This window comes from Ostrinia nubilalis, chromosome 26 (genome assembly GCF_963855985.1).
Source record: "Ostrinia nubilalis chromosome 26, ilOstNubi1.1, whole genome shotgun sequence".
In the NCBI taxonomy this organism is placed as follows: Eukaryota; Metazoa; Arthropoda; class Insecta; order Lepidoptera; family Crambidae; genus Ostrinia; species Ostrinia nubilalis.
In genome coordinates this window covers 6,848,003-6,868,604 of record NC_087113.1, presented here as the reverse complement: position 1 = coordinate 6,868,604, position 20,602 = coordinate 6,848,003, and the positions used below count along the sequence as shown (strand labels likewise).

Here is a 20,602-nt window from a genome sequence, read left to right as displayed (position 1 = left end):
AAAACAGCTCATGTTTCGCGAGTGTTATTGTAAGAATGACATACCTACGTCAATTAGGGCTATGGTTTATAACTTAAGGCTGAGTCCACACTACGGTTTTTTCCCGCAAGCGGTAAACCACCAAACCGCGAGACTGCCCGAAACGTATACGCGGGAAAAAGCCGCAGTGCGGACGCTTGCATTAGTTTTACTTGGTTATAAAATCACGTGGTTAAAAATCGCGGCGGTTAGCCGTAGTGCGGACTCGGCGTAACAGTTGGCACCACTGGCGAGTGACAAGACCTTACTTTACAGTGGCGCTATCCTGGTAAGTGCAAATGCGATAGTTCTACTACCGCTTTAGCTCACTAATTGGCGCCACTGTTCAAATGCGGATGACAGAACCTTACTCTACATTAGCTTCTTCGATGACATACAGAAGTTAGTCGAGTAGTGTAGTCAGACACTTCGTGTACAAACTTTGGAACGATTGACTCGAGCGCAAAATCGACATTATTTGGATGTCGAGCGAGGCGAGGTCGCCCGAAGCGAAGTGCGTGTCTTCACTAGGTATTTTATTTAAATTACCTTAGCAAGAAGTTTAATGTATAAATATTTGTATTGCACAAATTACTAATAGTCCGGTTAGCCCCTCGTACTAAGCTAAATATGCTTGTCATGAGTGGGCTCACCACAATAGTCGAGCGGCGGCGGGATTCGAAACCGCGATCCCCGGATCACGAGTCGGCAAGTCCGACCCCTTCACCATTCGGCTATCGTGGCTTCAATAATATGACAATGATGATGAAGTTTCTCACCGCCATTGGTGACCAGTTCTTCCTTCTTCTTCTTCGCCCAGATGTCGTGGGCGTTCTCGGCCAGTCGTTCAGCCATGTTCTGCATCTCTCTTGACAGCGTCAGATTGGTCATATCGACCGGGTGAGGGTTGTAGTTGAACGGAGTTGCTGAGTCCGTCTGTTTTGGAAAACAAATTAGGTTATAAGACTTTAAAGTAATTTATTTGTCGCAATTAAGGCTGATTTACACGTGTTATGTTGTTAAGTAGGTAACTAAATAACTTATTAAGTGATCAAATTGCTACTAAATTCTGTGTTTACATGCAATTAATCACTTAAAAGTAAGTTAAAATTAAGTTACCTACCTAACAACAATACGTGTAAATCAGTATTTAGGCTTTTAAAAGCGCTTTAGCATGTCCCAGTATCATTATAAGGGTCAATTCACACATTCAGCTACAGTTCCGTCAACGTGGCCGAAATTGATAACTGAGTCGCTTTTCTCAGCCGATGTTCAAATAAATATTTAAATTATTGATGCAAGTTAGGCAATTTTATAATGACATTCCAAATATTTTAGTGACCGACCGAATATTTGTTTTCGGCCATTTTCGGCCAAAAAATTGACGTTCGGCCATATATTCATTTTCGGCTAAAAACCAGCCGAAGCTTCGGCCAAACCTAATATCAGAAATACGCGAATAAGTTGGTGACGTATTATTTTACAACTTTCTTACACATAACTATTTCTGTCTTCTATACAATATGCAATATGTAAAATTTGGAATTAGAGTTAGCTAAAATTCTATCTAACATTCATTTTGTTAAAATTTCTCACACAACCAGATTGTCAGATTTTATTCTACTTCTAAACAAACCAGAAATCGAATCTCTGAGAAGAGTAATAGTTTGTTGTTAATTCAACTAATTGTTACCATTAAATTTTAACGCAATACGTAAAAAAATCTAAGTGTAGATAAAAAGGCAACATCAGTCAAAAATGATACAACTCAAACATTCACCAAAATTGCGATCTAAGTGTGTCAAGAAATAAAATTCTAATTAGTCGCGAATTCAGTGCGTTGTCTAAAGTAGAAGAAATGGTTAGTCACAAAGACAAAATAAGTGCAGACAGGTAATATAAGCAGTGTTGTGCATAGATAATACCAAATTGGTATTATTGAACTTACCACTATGTCTGGCGGGCGCTGTGGGGATGCGGGGATATGGAAACAACATACATCATTAGGGTTACACCACATACGTGAGCTACATATACAAACATACATTATACGTGAACATAGTCAAAGGTATTATGTCTAGGTCAAGATCATAACATTCATAACAGAGTGTATGAGTTTACGTGCAAAAATATGTATACATTTTCATTAATTTTAAACCTTATTACAGGCTACAGCGGGATTAATTCAATTCTGTATACATGTTTTTACTCGTGACTGTACAAGGCTAACGCTACATAACATAATTGATCATTTAGACATCACGTGACCGCTACCAAACCAATAAGATAATGTAATTTGTGAAAACCATAAATTATGATTATAAAATAATAATAAATTCTAGTACGATCTTTGCTATGTGGATACTGGATATATTTTTTGAGTCTAGTGTAACGTTAGCCTTACTTTGAGGAAACATAACATAAGGAAAAATCTAGTTATATGCTTTTTATCATGCACCATTAATAAAATTAGGAAGACACATCGATGTAAAAGGTAGAAGACCCTTGGCCCAGATTAACAGGGTATCATGATTATTACGATACGACAATAAAAAGTCGAAATATTTAAGTTGATACCCTGTTCATCCAAATTAACGAAATGTACGTATGAAAACATTATTGACAAATAATAAAAAGGTAGACATTCATAGAAACATAGATAAATCTAATTTGAAAAGAATTAAGGACAAAACAGTGAGTTATTTGAATGGTAGAAAAGTTTAAAGTTACCTTTTCCACATCGTCCTGATAGCAAAAGTTTATAGCAAAATAAATTACAAATCGATATCTTGAATCAAGACTAACATAGGTAATTTAGATATCTCTATTGATTATGAAATAAGAATTGTTTTATAATACCTATGTACTTATATTTTTATTTAAACAATCCTTTGGCCTGCAATAACAGGTTCCAAAATGAGTTTCAAGTTCTTGGTATATATTTTATAAGAATGGTCACTGCTTTAATTAACACAACATAGCAAACGTTTCTTTAACATTTGACGCAAATATGTATTTTACCTACACGACAATACGTGTCTTTATTCTTTGAAGTCAAGATGTTTTTACCTACACAGTAACAACTGAACCGGGACAAGCTATACTCACGCCTCCAGACTTGGACTGCCTCCTCATAGAACTGCGGTTGGTGCTAGGGATGTCCACTTCTGAATGTTCCACCGACCAGCCGATGGCTAGCAGAGCCTTGAGGGACTCACGCACTGGTTCTTTGTAGCGCTCCTTCTCCTGTTGAAGTGATCGATTTGTTAGTACAACGTTACTAGTTGTATAGACAGCACATCAGTCTTAACACAGAGGCGTCTTCATCATCATTTCAGCCACAGGACGTCCACTGCTGAACATAGGCTTCCCCCAATGATTTCCGCATTGCCCGGTTGGTAGCGGCCTGCATCCAGCGCCTTCCTGCTACCTTTACGAGGTCATCGGCCCACCTTGTGGGTGGATGTGCCACGCTGCGTTTTCTAGTACATAGAGGCATCTTATCTCGTAGTAATAAAGGCTATTATGCAACAAAAATGTATAGTCTGATGTGCTATCGCCTGTACGATAACATAGTAAAACAAACATCAAGATCTCAACTTACGAAGAATTAAAAAAAAATGGTGCCAAAATAACAAATGAGAAACGAAATTCTAATTTGAACTTGAGAAAGGCACCAAAATGTTTATATTCAGTATGAGGTTGTATCTCAAAGAGCACGTTACATCCAACCGAAAAGAAGGGAGAGAGAGGAAAGGGAAACACAGGGAAAGAAGAGAGAGTCGGAAAAGAGAGGATAAGAACAGAAAGAGAACCGGGACTTATCCCACCACACTTTACCTCCACTGCGCCTCCTGTATAGCCTCCAATGAAACCCAACTAGTGAAGGTTGAGTAGTCCCGAACTCCCGGGGATAACTAACTAACAGAGAAAGAGCGAAAGAAGAGAGAGAGAGAGAATAATGCGTTAGGAGTATACTTACATAGTCATTTAGCATGTTGTATGGCTTTAAGCGAGGATGCGCCTTTTGGTTGTCGGACCACGACTCGCCGTACACCCAACCGTTTTCGATTTTCCTACAAATAACCAACAGTTAGTCAATAGGTAATATAATAGGTAAAATAGGTAGGTCTTGCAAGTTTTTGACAAGTATTTTATATTCGTTCAATTGTGAGCGGAAGTTGCATCGCAATTTAAAATTAAAATGTCTCTCATGTTTTACGAACGTATAAAATCCATATCGATAAAAATCTTTCTTAAAAACACAAAATATTAATCAAGACAAAAATGATATCATCTCAAGAGCCTAAAAATTCACGACTCTAGAACAGAATCATGATAATTTACATTTAGGGCACTTTCAAGACGACGTTTTGAGCCGGTCGTTAGTTGTGCGTTTGCAAGCGAATTTCATTATCATATTTTATTTGTTTTATTTATTTATTCCCGTTGGAATAACTTCGAAACTTCGTTAAGTTGTCAATTTTCGGGGTGCGAGTCACCAAACATACAACTAACATCTGTCTTAAAACGTCTAATTTTAGCCCTAATACTTTGCTATTTAAAGCGTTGTTCTATAAACCTACCTGGAAGCCCAAGCATCATGGTAGTGCTCTGAGAACTTCTGTACGATGGTGTTGAGATCGTTGTTGAGAGCCACCGATGACGTATTGATGGGCTGAGGATCGTATTGGGGGTTGTCGGGACCACCTGTAATGCAGTCAAGATGTTTGTACAAAGTTTGGAAGTTACTTAGTATTTTTCGCAAATGCGACTTCCTTACAGATTTATAAAATGTTCTTGGAACAGTTATTGCAAAGACAGCGCACATAATGGACAACAGTTTCATTGATAACTCATGTATAGCAACAGAAAGTTGAACGACTTTTCAGACAGTTAAAATATTTGCACAAATATGTACGAAAACATTGCCTTTGAGCATTTTCACAAACATCTTGACACGTGACTGTGATTGGCATTTTATAATAATTTAGTGAATTTGACATTAAACAAAAAATTAAGTAGCGAAATGAATATTTTTTTGTTTCACTTACCAGTGGCCTGTGTTTCTTTCCCATAGAACTCATCGTCGTAGTTCTTAGATAGAGAATAGTCAGGTGGCAACGCACATCCTGTAAAAAAAAGGAAGAATTAATATTTATATTTTAGTAGTTATCATTACATTAATCAATACATAGTCAGTCATCCTTGTTTGTTCTTTTAGCCAAATGACGTCTACTGCTCCCCCAATGATTTCCTTAATGACCAGTTGGTAGCGGCTTGCATCCAGCACTTTCCTGCTACCTTTATAGACCTTGTGGGTCTTAAAACTCACCAATAGCAATGAGACACGGCAGAGCCTTCCCAAACAGCTCAGGCTCGTAGTCCATCTTGCTGAGAGAGTCGAAGATGTTTGAGAACAGCATCATGGTCAGCCGCTTCTCTTCGTCTGACGAGGCGCCGTAGATCCCTTGCCCTCCTGTGCTGCCGTAGTATTTGGCGCACCGTTCGTAGTGGAGGGTTAGCAGCTGAAATCAAGTAAAACTGTCTTTACTCTTATTTATTTTTTAAATCTGACCAGTAAATACTGGTCAGATTTTGCTCTTAAAGAGCTTTTACACATCTCAATTTTTTTCATCTATTGGTAAATGCGCAGAAGAAAATGTTTAGTTCTGTAATTCGACCAAGAGATGGCGCTGTCTCGTTTTGTTTTACTTCCCAGTATCGTACGAATTTTTCGTTTTTGTAAAGTTTGCCAGCTGAAGTTAACGGAATCCTAAAAATACGAGTAATACACTAATCAATCCGGAAAGGGATCGTAACCAACTTGAGGCGGTCACTATTCATTATATGAAACTTATCCGCACCGTAACGTAACGCCTCGCCTCGCGATTGATCCCTTTTCAATTGATAAGTCTGCTATGAGCTTTACTCACCCTTAAAGCCACAGTGGTGTACTCCGACAGCCGTGATACATCCACAGTGAGTTTCCTCAGCAGTTTCAACAACATAGACGGCTGCATCGCTGACGTCAGCGCCACTAAGAAGTCCGACACCGCCTCACGCTGGCCTTTGGTTAACATGCGGTTTTTGGATAGCCTGGAGAAAGAATAGTTTCGATTAAAAAACGATGAAAGAAACTTAACCCACTTCTCGCTCCCTTGAAATTCGACTAGTGATTGGGTTTGTACCAAAAATTCAATTTATATTTCGGTATCAATTCCGGTGTATAAACAATTAAACCCTTATTGGTTGGTTGGTATGGGTTTGGTTGAGGCTTAATTTTATTTTGTTCCAATAGAAAACAAATTAAGTTTTAGTAATGACCAGAAATGGAAATCAATCCCACGATCGTTTCCATTACTATTCTTGTGTAATCAGGATTAACCACTTGATTGTCGAGATAATAGTGACTGAGTTTCTTGCGCTGCTTCTTCTCAGCACTGGCCCATTTATTGTCCCGGAGCAGTGGTAGGGTTAATATTGGGACGTGTAAAAGCGCTTTTTTAAAGCCTATTTGCAAAAATAAATGAATTTTATGAATTTATTTTAATTTTAATATCAAGCTAGTGAAAGCCAAGTTCATCCCTGAGGAAAATTAAGCTGTCATTGGACCCGCTACGAAAATAATCAGAAGACAATAGATAGTTTAAATTATGTATGAGTCGACTTTCCTTTTGTGAAAAGCGGATGAAAGATGTCTAAAAAGGTAGCTATTCTTTCTCATAGTGGTGCTCATTTACCACACGATAAAAATATATTCTTCATTTTAGAGCTGCCGAAAGCTAACGATGCTATTCAATCGATTAATAATCGATACTTACCGATATACAGTGTGTAACGTAGCGTCTAACAGACTGGCGTAGTTCTCAGCTTCGTTGTAGAAGTTTGCGTGCTTGATCAGCAGCGGCAGGATCGAGTTGCCGATGTAACGATTCATCGATAAAGCCATATCTGATTCGCAGCCGTCGTTCTGTAGAAACAAGTAAGTGATATAAGTGGTATGAAAAGTGGGCACATTTTCTTTTATTTGCTATGTTAGATTTTTATTTGATTTAAGTCAAAAAATATTTCGTCTGACTTTGAAGACAGGACCTACAAGTGACGTCATACATGGGTATTTTCATACAAACAGGATGTGGAGGCCTGATGTCCACATAATAATATTTCTCCATTAGTCATCACAGACTTTTTACACTTGATCTAACAAAAAAAAAAATGAATCTACTGCTCGAATGAAACAATTTTTGCCAGAGGACAGAATTTCAAATATTTAAAAATTACCCTTTCATCAGCATGGGCACTTTATTTAGTGAATTTTACATTGGTCCTGTAGGAAAAGTAGTAGTACTTGAGTAGTAGAACCCTTTTTGTTTGAACAACTACATATAAAACACCCTGTATAGTTCTACTAAAAGAGAAGTAACAACGTTACCCTGTCCAGCATAGTGGCTGCTCTCAGGTCAGGCAAGAAAGCTTCTTCTAATAGTCGGTAGAACAATTCTTGCGTCTCTATGCCGTAGACTCGTTCCAAGAAGAGACCCACGCTCTGTTTGTGACCGGGGATCAGGCCTGATGGCATATCTGTAAGGGAAAAAAGAATAGTAACAATAAATCCAAATTAATGCTATAAAGATGAAGAGTCAGGAATTACTGGTCCTTTTTGAAAAAATATTTTAGCCCATTTATCGAAGGCTTTAGGCTATAACAGGGTGGAAAAGTTAAGTGATCTCACTCAATTATTTCTGAACTATACAAGATATCGAAAAACTGATTACTGATTCTGAAAGTGCTTCACAAGTTCTTTCAAACGGTACCAATAATGGGTTACAGAATAAACTGGATCTATCCGAAAATTCAATGTTTCCAGCTTCCATACATTTAGTACAGCCACCAGTCATAGCACTCATGTCATGTTAATATTGTAGCAAGTAAAGCCTAAAACCAATGTTTTCCATGAATAATTTTAAATAAGAATGCAATTTACGAGTTCATTTTAAGTGTTTATTATTTTATTAAAAGAATTAACACTTGTATTATTGTTTAGCTGGCATACATTTAGTTTGGAGACTGAAAACATAAAATTTTCGGATAGATCCAGTTAATACTGTAGTACCGGTGGATAGAGCTTGTCAACTTTCAGGATTAGTAATCAGTTTTTCGATATCTTGTATAGTTTAGAAATAATCGAATGAGATCACTTATCGTTTCCACTCTGTATAACATCACCCTATAAATCGGTAAATAGGGTTCAATATTATTAATACAACAAGGACCTATTAAGAAAAAGGATTACAACAACATTATAGTTCTAATTACCTGATTTAGGTCTCTCCTCGCCAGCAGCCGGGTTGTTCAGCGTGAAGCGGAGACTGAGCACGCCTTGCAAGTCTTCCAGCGGCACTAGAGACCGCAAGATGGCTCGCGCTCGGAGGGATTCGTTCTTGCCCTGTTACGAATAGACAAGTTGGTTAGACAAACCAAAAATAGTTAAACAAAAATAGTTAAACGCGCTTTAAACTCGTTTACTCGTTTGGATGCGTTCTTGACCGCAGAACGCATCCACTCAAAGTGATTAAAGTGAACGCAGCCCGCATTAAGTATGACAATATTTATTTATTCTTTCATGCCATATAGTTAGTACATAAGGCGAACTTAATGTAAAGTAAGTAAGGTAAAAAGTATTTATTTCTAAAAGATGTCACTTGTACAATTTATTCTGGCGGTCTCTGCACTAAGCTAGAAAGCTTGTATTCTCTGCCAGTTAACCTTTGGGCTAAACAGTAGTATTGTCGGTGTCTTTATACTTTGTATTGTTGCGATCTGTAAGTGCTGACAGGAGAAAAGAACGCAAGCTGACAGATGCGGGCTGCGTTCATTTGACCTGACCGCAGACGCATCCGCAAAGGACCAAGGTTCCATAGGAGCAGCATTTTCTGCTTGGTTCGGTTAATGTTGGGCTTGTTTTAAGTGCACCTAGCTACAAGATAGACAAGCTACTGTTAAAAATAGCCAGTTCCTCATTGGTTGTGGATTACGGTGGCACTTACTTCCACTTTTGTCTTGATCAACATCATCAGCCCATCAGGTTAGATGCAGGTTGTTATTAAATAACATACTGTCCCATAAAAAACTATTAACAAATTAATTACTTACCAAAGCAATGACAGCGGCGTCCGGCGCACAGCGTCCCAACAAGTCGACCAGCGTACAATAGAAGTTGAGGATGGCCGCGCCGGTGTCAATGTAGTCTTCATCTTCGTCCGACTCCGGGAGCGGGTGGGAGAACTGTAACAAGAGATATAAATATAAAGGATAATATTTATACCACAGTCAACTGGCAGAGAGCAAATTCCAGTAGCCAGTTGTTCGCATTCTAATTATTTCATTGGACGAAATTTTATCTGCTCGGCGACCGGACTTTAGTGGCAACATGCCGGTGGCATGTCTGCGACTTTCGTGATAATTTTTCTTGGACGAATAAACCCAAGTAATTTTCCCGCCGACACTCGAGAAAAACAAGACATATCTACTTTCTAAACGCGGTTGTCATAGTGACTATCGCGTTGATAGTTAATAGCAACTAAAAAAGTTGCTGGTATCATGCAGCCGACTAACTTTGATGTGAAGTCGCCTGAAGTGTCGACAAAAAAGTGACGACTCATGTTGGCGGCTCCACGGGTTTGGTGTGGAGGCTACAGACTGCATAGCTGAAAACCTTCTTTTTGGAAGTCGGTCAAAGACTATACTCACAGTGACGTCGCCCTCCTGCTCCATCTCCCTCAGCTTCCTCCTGTCGGCGATCCGCTCGCTCATCTTGTTGGCGTCCACTATCGCCTTGAGCAGGCCCTCGCCCTCGCCCCTCAGGGCCGGGCCCAGGCACTCCGGCCGACGGAGCGTGTTTCAGATCAGCCAGGCCGAGACCGAAACCATTGGGGTATTGTCGTCTATTATTCGCCGACAGCCCGGCGTCTTGTCGGCGGCTTTATTTCAAAGAAATCATGACGATTTGTACCTTCTCATGTTGCGTGGCGATTTGTGGTAAAATGCCGGTGGCATGTCTGCGACTTACGTGATAATTTTCCTTGGACGAATAAACCCAAGTAATTTTCCCGCCGACAATAAGGCTGGGTTGCACCATCTTACTTTAACTGAGACAAACGTCAAATATCTGTCAAACTCCATACAAAAATCACCGGTTATCGTCTTAGTTACGGGTCTTTGGGTGGTGCAACTCAGCCTAAGAAATACAACATTAAATCACCTTTCTACACGCAGTTGTCACAGTGGCTGTCGAGTTGATAGTTAATTATCGTGCAGCCGACTAACTTTTGATGTGAAGTCGCCTCAAGTCACCGTCAACAAAAAAGTGACAACTCATGTTGGTGGCTCCACGGGTTTATTATGAAAACTACATAGCTGAAAACCTTCTTTTTGGAAGTCGGTCAAAGACTATACTCACAGTGACGTCGCCCTCCTGCTCCATCTCCCTCAGCTTCCTCCTGTCGGCGATCCGCTCGCTCATCTTGTTGGCGTCCACTATCGCCTTGAGCAGGCCCTCGCCCTCGCCCCTCAGGGCCGGGCCCAGGCACTCCGGCCGACGGATGAGCAGTCGGATTACTAGGTTGGCGTTTTCTTCTACGCTTTCGCCGTTGACCTGGATGTAACATGATTTAATTGAGAAAATTAGCACAAGAGGCTGCGAAAATGTAGATCTTTTTGGAAATTGGATAAAGTTGCTTGTGTCGTTTAAGGTAGATTCGATCGAAAAAGAGTTCCTAAATATTATTCTCAGAATAGTTCGTCAGTTTTGACACATTTCCCATACTGAAATTGCCAATGTGCCAGCTATACCAGGGGAGTTATTCTTGGAAAAGTTTGGTCGAATCGGTCCTTACTCAAGTTTATTAGTTTCCATTTTAATCGAAACTAGAAAACTGGATTTTCGAATACTTTTAATCGGAGACGAGTATGTGTCAAGTGGGAGCGACTGGAAACACAAAACAAATTAATAATGTCTACGCCTGCGCATGGCGCAGGTAATTTTATATTGACTAAAATTATGAAAAAAAAATGAAATAACACGTAACACGAAGTTTACAATGTGTAAACTAACAGCGGGTTACGTTAGCTTAGGTTATAATTCGCCCCCCGTCCTGGGGGGCTTGTAGGGCCCGCCGTGTAGGCGGGCAATCGCCGGGAGGGACTGTGGTAGAGAAGGCTGTGTCCGGATACCCACAGTTTCCTCCCACTTATGGCGAGTGACGGAGCACCGGGGTCTTTTTAGTGGGTATGCCTCGTCCTTCTGACTTGGTGAGCCCCACATTACCTACCCTGTCCCCGCAGGGTAGGTATGCGATTCAACGCATTTTTTCCCCGTAAAAAAAAAGGTTAGGTTATAATCTGACGTATTTCACAATTTTACCAAACATAAAATATCGCCTGTCAAAGGAAGAAAGAATCGCTCTTCTATGCAATCTCAAATCAATAATAAATGTTGCATTAAGACCCGTGTCTTTCTATTTAAGTCGAAATGGGCGTTCCAAGTTTAAAATCTTTTTTAGTAATAACGTATACTTCCAAGTTTAATTTTAAGTAATAACGTATACTTTTAGGTATAAATTCAGCAAATACATCAAGCACTTACCCAAACACAGAACCTCAGGAAGTCCAGGTATCTCTCGCCTTCCACCGGGTCCCAGCCAAGGTCAGGATACCCCTTCTCTATCAGCTCCGAGTTGCTTTGTAACCCGCAACGGGAGAGGTACACTGCTATCTTCTCTAGATAGTGCTCTCTGTTGGTAGATAAGATAGAATATAAGAACATTTAAGATAAGAGTTTGACGTTCACCTGGACAAGTGGAGGCAAAAGTCATGATTTGTGAGATATTTGGATTTTAATTTTGTATAGAAAACATGACGAGACTAGTTTTAATTGTCTGGAGCACTATTTCAATTGAGTCCAATAAATACACCTTGTTCAATGTTTTTAAGCAAATAAAGTTATCTGCTATTGATTTTTTTATACAAAATTAAAATCCAAATATCTCATAAATGGTTGACTTTGCCTAGGCATATTATCAATAACTAAATTGGTTGCAAATAACCTCTATTAAAATCCCATACAAGGATGTTCACTCGTTATAAGTCACCCTGTATGAAGGTGTTCTTTTATACTTGATCAAACAAAAAGGGTTGATTCTATCTAAATTAAATTAACTGCTAAAAACAAGTGGCAGTGGGCGAGACACATAGCTCGTAGAGATGATGGCCGCTGGGGCAAAAAGTTTCTTGAGTCGCTAGGTGGACCGACGATCTGGTGAAGGTCGCGGGCAGCGCAGGACCGGTCGTTATGGTTGGGAGAGGCCTTTGTCCAGCAGTGGACGTCATTTGGCTGAAATAAACGAAAGAACGATAAGAATAACATAACACAAACCTCAAAGCCAGAGCCAGTTCAGTGTTCTCCATGAGACTCGAGTAAGCCACATCCAGAGGCGTGGATCCTCTCAACGAAGGCCTCGACAGGAGGATGTTTGAGTTCTCCAGCAAGAAGTCGAAGTGGTCGAACATGGCCTTCTGGTTTTGGCGGCCGGTGCGGCAGAAGTAGCAGAGGAAACGGCAGCAAGCTACCACCATTTCGTGGGATGTGTCCTGGGGAAAGGTGATATTTATATTTTAAGCTATAAAAGGAAACCTTAGTTTAATAGCAGAGAAATGGACAGCAGAATACCACCTTTCGTGGGATGTGTCCTGGGGGAAACGCGGATTTTTTAATCATTACTGAGAACAACAGTTTTCATTCGTTATGAATCGTATGACTTCATTCATTCACTAAGTCAGTCGTTCGTTCACAGATCATGATGGTATGGAAACTAATAATTAAAATACGTCAAAATTATGTTTGTAAGCACTTTTACCTTGAAGAGAGTAAAATAGATTTAATGTTTACTTCTGTATATATTTTTTTCACGAAATCGATATCATCGATTCCTCACTCACTTAGTCGTTCCTTCGTAACGCAACTTCATTCTTTACTAATTCCTTTGTTTAAGATACTCCTCTTTATCATCGGTGGCCAGTGGGAAGACCGATTGCCTACCGTCACTATCTTGTTCTACGCATCAGGTTTCCAAGTACGTAGATTGTTTACACACGCATATTCGTATTCGGTCACCACTCACTCGCCCATCGTTCACCTTTATTTGTCGTCGGCGGTGGGCGCTTCATTTCGTTACCCACTCATTTAATCTATCATTCGTCCGTCCTCCAACGTTCATTCGTTATCCACTCACCTTCTTGTCTTTTGCGTTCAGAGGTAAGGCGGACTATTGCTCGCGGTCCGCAAAAATACAGTATCTTTGCTCATCACTCACTCATTCATTCGTTCACTCGCTCACCTTCTCCTTGTCATCGGCGGTGGGCGGCGAGGCAGGCTGCGCGTCGGACTGCCCATTACTCACTTGTTCAGTCACCTCCTTATCATTCATCACTCACTCATTCATTCGTTCACTCGCTCACCTTCTCTTTGTCATCGGCGGTGGGCGGCGAGGCAGGCTGCGCGTCGGACTGCGCCTGCGCACGGCGGCCTAGCGTGTTCATCATCACTGCCATCACGTTTTCGTGGACACGTAGTACTCTGTTATGAATTTGTTTGGTGATTAATGACAGGGGTAAGAAAAAAGTTATAAAAGTCTTTTAAAAAGTCCCTTACACGTCCTAATATTATATCGCACACCTAGATCTAAACTGAGACAACTCAAAAAAGGGCATTTTTCAGGAGGCGAAAAAAACGTATTACTACATTTTTTGTTAGGGAAGTTATGAAACTCAGTTTTATTTTGGATTATTGATAGGCTGTGAAATGACCCTGTGTATAAACTGGGTCAAAAATTCTATCCTTTTTACCTTTAATCGCAGTTTTTTTAGTTGTTACATTTTAGGGGAATGACTTTGTATAAATAATAAAGTACATTTACACTTGAATCAGTTTTGTTTGGACATTTTGAGATTTGAGTCCTCCTTTTCCACTCTTAAAATTTTTATATCGTGCCATTTAACTTGATTCCGATTTTCGTCTACAACCAAATTAGTTGCCCACATTTTTTGCAAGATTTTAGTGTCATAAAACTTCTCAAATGTCATCTCTTTCACGTTCTTTGGTCCTTTGTATTTCAAAATTTCAAGATGTGGCTGAGTCTTCTTCCTGCACTATTAAAGTGTTTTCATTGAATGTTTCGATATCCTTAATCATCAATTTAGGAATTGTTTGAGAAAACAGTTCTTTTTTAACACGATTTGGATCAGCATAAGAGATATAAATGAAGATTTCATGACATGGTGAGCATGATAGGTGTTTGAGTTTCTTCAGCCACTTTTTCTTAGCATCAGCTGATTGATATGTTTATTTATTATTTATTTACTTATTATAGACGTTTTTTCTACATTATTTTTTATTTCTACATTATAAAGAAGGTTTTATCTCTTGTGCAGACAACAGCATATCAGACTATACACTTGTATTACAACTTACATTAGTTACTACAGTGTTTAACTTGAAGTGCCGTCGTCTGTACATTGCCATTTTAACTATCTTTACATTGTTCTCTTAAAATATTTAAAAGAAAACGAACTAGCATATTTTTTTCGGAAAATAAAAAAAATATCCACTGTAATTTTTACTTATCCAACTATTACATACAATAATATACTTGATAAAATATTGAATGTTTATTTACATGACTGTGTCATAACAATGAAATCGCATGTTGCTAAGCAACCATAAAGAAGGTCAGACATGACACGCCTCCGCCGCGATTCCTGGCTGCAGCACTGCTGGCACCAGTGGCGCCGGCAGCAGCTGGTCTAGATGGCGTGTCCAGGTCAGACCGCCGTCCGTACGCACGACATAGTGCAGCTTGCCCAGGCTCTGTACCACTGTGGCAAATGTCCACTTCTGAGCGGAGCTTCCGTAAAGTCTAGCCTGCACTCTGTCTCCACAAACAAAATGTCTTGTATGTGAGGCCAATGTGTCATTAGTTCTCGATGGAGAGGTTGACGGGGTTTTGAGCATAGTATGAAGTCTAGTCCTTACTTCTCGGCCAAACATGAGCTCGTAAGCTGAGTGTCCACTAGCGCCAGGGGTACGCCTCAGTCGGTATTTAATCACTAAGAGTTTATCCATTAAGTCGCCTCTCTCCCCCGTCATTGCACGCAGTGCTCTCTTGATGGTCTGTACGAACCTTTCAGCTTGGCCGTTGGTCGCTGGGTGGTATGGTGCGGTTTTTCGGTGCGTTATTCCGCATTCTGTCATAAAATTTTCAAATTCTGTTGATGTGAATTGGCGGCCGTTGTCTGAAACTAATATATGAGGCATTCCGAAAGTGACAAATAATTCATTTAATTTTTTTATGCACCATGAACTTGTAGTGGTTTTTGTTGGGATAATTTCAACCCATTTTGAAAATGCGTCAACGATAATGAATAGATAGTGTCCATTTGATGGACCTGCGAAGTCAATATGAACTCTTTGCCATGGACCGTTTGGTTCTTCCCAGTGATGAATAGGAGCTCGAGTTGGTTGATTCTGTTCTAAACGACATGCTCTGCAAGATTTGACCTTATTTTCTATGTCTTTGTCTATGTTCTTCCAATAAACATAACTACGAGCTAGTAACTTCATTTTCAGAATACCAATATGGCCCGCGTGTAATTCGTTTAGTATCTGCATGTGTAAGTTTTTTGGAATAAATACCCTACTTCCTTTTAAAATGCAATCATTTTGTAGAGTTAGTTCATTATCATTGTACCCATAATGTTTCAGAGATCGTCCTGACTTTAGCGCTTCTAGTATAGGCTTAAGTTCATTATCTTTAGCAGTTTCTCGAGCGATGACTTGCGGCCCTATCTCCAGTGTGTTAATTTGCTGTATTTGGTACGCGCAATGCTGGTCTATTGAATTTTCTTTAACATTTTCTACAGGAAATCTGGATAGGTAATCTGCATTGGAGTTATTCTTCGAAGTTCGGTATTCAATATTGTAATCGAATCCAGATAAAAAATGTGCATAATGAAACAATCTCATGGTGCTGAGGGCTGGCAAGGTTTGGTTCGGGTGAAAAATCGAAGTTAATGGTTTGTGATCAGTAATCAGTGTAAACTTTCGACCGTAACAGTAATGGAAGAATTTCTTTAACCCCCAATGTATAGCTGTTGCTTCTTTGTCAATTTGACTATACTTCTTTTCACTTGAAGTTAAAGATCTCGACGCAAACGCGATTGGCCGTTCGGACCCATCAGGGTATCTATGCGAGAGAACAGCTCCCAATCCGAGCGGTGACGCATCAGTAGCTAGAACAAGTGGCCTGGCTGGATCAAAATATGTCAATACTCTTTCGCTAAGAATTTCTTTCTTTATATTATCAAAACTGGTCTGGCATTTCGAATTCCATATAAATTCCGTTCCTTTCTTCAGTAATTCATTCAGAGGGTTTGTAATTGCCGTTAGATTTGGTATGAATTTATAATAGTAATTTGCCATGCCGAGGAATGTACGTAATTCATTAACGTTCTTAGGTGGTTTCGTTTGGCATATGGCTTTTACTTTGTCTTTGTTTTTGTGTAAGCCATGCTCGTCAATAGTGTGACCTAGGTAGTTAATACTGCGTTTAAAGAAGTGACATTTCTCTTTATTCACTCGCAGATTGTTTTCCTTAAGTTTTAAAAGAACTTCTTTCAATCGTTGACATAATTGACTTTCAGATGATCCTTGAATAATTATGTCATCAAAGAAACATTTTACTCCGCTTAGTCCTTGAAGCAGTTGGTCCATAAATCTTTGCCAAAGACTTGGTGCTACTTTGACTCCAAACATTAGTCTATTAACCTTGTATGTTCCTTTATGTGTGCTAAGGGTTTGTAGTAAGGCGCTTTCTTCGTCCATTTCCATATTTAAGTATGCTTGCGTAATATCAAGTGTACAGAAAATTTTACCTCCATTCATCTCCGAAAATATGTCTTCAATTATTGGAATCGGATATTTTTCATCTTGGATAACTTTATTCAATGTTATCTTGTAGTCAGCGCAAAGTCGAATTGAACCATTAGGTTTTACAATTGGAACGATCGGCGTGCCCCAATCAGAATGATCTATTTTTGTAATTACGCCTATTTTGCAAAGGCGATCGATTTCTTCATCTACTTTCGGTTTAAGAGCGTAAGGGATTCTTCTAGGTTTTATAAAAATTGGTTGTGTGTTCTCTTTTAAATTGAGGTGTGCCTTGTAGTTGGGAATTTTACCAAGATCAGTTCGGAATACAGAAGAACAATTGAACCTCCAACAATTGGTCTAATATATTATTATTTTGAGGCACTGATTCAACTAATCGAACATCTGCTAGTTCAATGTTTAATTCTTTCATCCAGCTTCTACCAAATATTGGATCAACATTTTTGTCAATAATATACAATTTACCATAGAAATTTTGGTTCTTGTAAATTCCTTTGATGTAAACGACTCCATAAGGTTTAATTATTTCTCCGGTGTAAGTTCTCAGTTTCATATCAGTTTTGAAAATCTTTTTATTTATATTCAGGGCGTTGTAGTCAGCAAGGGACATCGATGACAATGAAGCACCCGTGTCAAATTCCATCTTAATTGTTCTATTTTCTATGGTGATAGTAATCATATATCTTTCTGTGACTTCACTTTTGATGAGGTTAATATCAGCTATGCTTTCATCACTTACAGAATTCAAACCATCATCAATCTGATTCGTCTGTGTCCGTTTCAAGCATACTCTTGCCAGATGTCCTACTTTTTGACATTTTCGACATGTAGAGTTGATTGCTCCGCATTCATTTGCACGATGATCAGGCTTCCCACAGCGAAAACATTTACCTGATAGGTCTTTAATTGACCTAGGTGATTTTCGATTAATATTCTGTATCGCTGGTTTATTAGAACTGATTATCTTGTTGATGCAGTCAGTACGTTTTTCAATATCAGATGTAATTTTTAAGCTCTCTGTTTTACCCAATTCATTTGCTGAAGCTATTTGTAATAATTTAGCAAAAGAAGATGTGTCCGGTTCTTGTAATATTTTCGTACGAATTTCGCCGTCTTTAAGTCCTCGTATAAATTGTAGAGATAGGAAGCTTTCCGCGGTAGTTTTCTTGCAATTCATGCATTTGAATTCTCAATTTGATGAAAGTTTCTTAAGTTCTGATGCGTACATTGCAATGGTTTCATTTTCTTGTTGTATTCGGGAAATAAATTTGTGTTGTAAAGCCCAAACACTGGGTTTAGGGTCGATGTATTCGTCCAATATTGCGGTAAGTTCTTCATAAGTTTTAAGTAGTGGATCGTCTGGTGCACATAGATCATATAGTCTCTCATGAAGTTCTGGTGGTAATGTAGATAGCAGAATGTATATTTTTGTTCTAGGTTCAATGATTTTATTTATTAGAAAATATACCATCAATCTCTTATTAAAATTTCGGAACGACTCTTTTTCGTGTAATGGTTGAAATTGTAATTTCGGTACATGTCCAGTTGCAATGTTTGTAATCGGAGCTGTATTTTGTGATTCCTCATAGGTGGATCTATTGTTCGTACGTAATTTCAAGAGTTTCGTTTTTAGAGTAGTGCATAATTCTTCTATTTCGTACCTTATTTGAATTTCCTGTTCTAACAATTCTTCGTCCACTTGAGATTCTATTTCTTCTTGTGTTTCTAGAAATTTTTGTAATGTATTTTCCAATGATTGTAGTCGTGATTCAATCTCTTCGTTACATAAGTTTTCATGCAAGTTTAGGTAATTTTCTGTTCGTGTAAGGGTTCCTCGTAGTGCAGCTCGCACTCTAGTGTAGTTTTTATTTGAAATCGGCATCCTGTCGCCAATTTATTACATACAATAATATACTTGATAAAATATTGAATGTTTATTTACATGACTGTGTCATAACAATGAAATCGCATGTTGCTAAGTAACCATAAAGAAGGTCAGACATGACACCAACAATAGTAAGTTAACTCAAAACACTCTTCTCAAACACAACAGTTGGTTGAACAGTTTGAATAAAACTAACTTTATTTAGAAACAGGGATTATCATACTGTACCTGATTTTAGGTGAAACATGCAAAACTACGCATTCTGTATAGAAAAACATTGAATTGAAATTTGTTTCAACAAAACTACGCCAACTAGAAATTCACAAGTTGATTCAGCAAAACAAACTCAACTCAAAATAGTAACAAAATATAAGTTACTTTATCAAACAAAACTGGAACAAGTCAAAATGATCTGGTTGACTATTGCAGAATAATTCATCAATACTGTTACTACTCAAATTAACTCATTACATATTTTCTGCTTAACTGTAACAAATCTAAATATCCGCGTTTTCGTTTATTTTAATACGTGCACTCTCTGATACTAGCGAAGGTCAACTGACAAAACGCTTGTTTAGGTGGAAGGGGTTGACAAGCGTTGATTCAACAAAAGTAAGTTATCGCCATCTAGTGGCAAATGGATCAAGGCTTTATTAAACCTGTTATGTTGAAAAGGTGCGTATGATAACCGAGTATTTGAATACAAGCATAAGTCAAAATTGCCAATTTTTGAGTTGTCTCAGTTTAGATCTAGGTGTGCGATATTAACCCTACCACTACTTCAGGAGAATGGGCCAGTGCTAAAAAGCAGTACAAGAAACTCGGTTATCTATTACAGCTTCTTTTTCAAAACGAAAATGTACGTTCGTTTATAGCAGTGGTTCTTAACCGGTGTTCCGCGGACCACTGGTGGTCCCTGGAGACATTCCAAGTGGTCCACGAAGTGCACTTGCACACCTTGGTTAAAACCACTTTTAACTGATTTTTGCAGTCAAACTGGTTTTGACCGATTATGAGGTGGTCCCTGACAAGACAGAAATTTGGTAAAGTGGTCCCTCATGACTTAAAGGTTAAGAACCACTGGTTTAGAGCGTAAGGTACACACGATATTTGAGAGAAGAAACTTATAACTTTTTGTTATTGGGATATTAGGATATTATGATATATAACTCACCTGATCAAATCAGGATGTTGGAAGAACGTGTGGTTGTTGACAAGTTTCCTGTGGAAAAAAAAATCAATAACGTCTATCTATCAACCTTAATCCATAACAATATTAACATTTAAGTTGACAACTTCCTACAATTCTTCTTCTTAGCTCATCTGTATCTGCATCATCAGTTGTGCGTATCTTTAATTGAATCCCACCTACGAGTATATCTTATGCCTATCTTTCAATGCAATAAGGTAACATTTAACTTACCACAATCTCTTCCTCATCAGTTCTTCTTCCTCCTGGCTCATCTGTACTGGCAACAGCGCACGGATTTGACTAAGTCCCACCCACATTTCGGCGACGTCTAGTTTAGTCTTTGCGTTGATGACGTATGTCTTTTCTAGGGCGCGGATCAACTCGCCTACAGCGTCGTATTGGCGTACCAGGAGACTGTAGGAGATAAATGGTTTCATAAGTAACAGCGTACCGGAAAATTCAGTATAGACGTCCACCCACAAAGTAGACCGACGACCTCATA

General features: G+C 38.9%; 1 protein-coding gene across 1 annotated transcript in view; it reads right to left on the bottom strand.

The window, feature by feature from the left end:
• The window catches only part of LOC135084616 (ryanodine receptor), a 205,479-nt gene that overhangs the window by 65,351 nt on the left and 119,526 nt on the right, over positions 1–20,602 (bottom strand). The window contains exons 53-70 of the mRNA XM_063979388.1: positions 20,332–20,514; positions 20,083–20,130; positions 13,537–13,654; positions 12,455–12,669; positions 11,666–11,813; positions 10,481–10,675; positions 9,175–9,306; positions 8,338–8,467; positions 7,454–7,602; positions 6,843–6,991; positions 5,955–6,117; positions 5,354–5,546; positions 5,073–5,150; positions 4,605–4,728; positions 4,001–4,094; positions 3,127–3,264; positions 1,967–1,984; positions 798–954 (exon numbers count right to left, since the gene is read on the bottom strand). Of these exons, the coding sequence (XP_063835458.1) occupies positions 798–954; positions 1,967–1,984; positions 3,127–3,264; positions 4,001–4,094; positions 4,605–4,728; positions 5,073–5,150; positions 5,354–5,546; positions 5,955–6,117; positions 6,843–6,991; positions 7,454–7,602; positions 8,338–8,467; positions 9,175–9,306; positions 10,481–10,675; positions 11,666–11,813; positions 12,455–12,669; positions 13,537–13,654; positions 20,083–20,130; positions 20,332–20,514 (2,432 nt within the window). The remainder of the gene's footprint in view (positions 1–797; positions 955–1,966; positions 1,985–3,126; positions 3,265–4,000; positions 4,095–4,604; positions 4,729–5,072; positions 5,151–5,353; positions 5,547–5,954; positions 6,118–6,842; positions 6,992–7,453; positions 7,603–8,337; positions 8,468–9,174; positions 9,307–10,480; positions 10,676–11,665; positions 11,814–12,454; positions 12,670–13,536; positions 13,655–20,082; positions 20,131–20,331; positions 20,515–20,602) is intronic.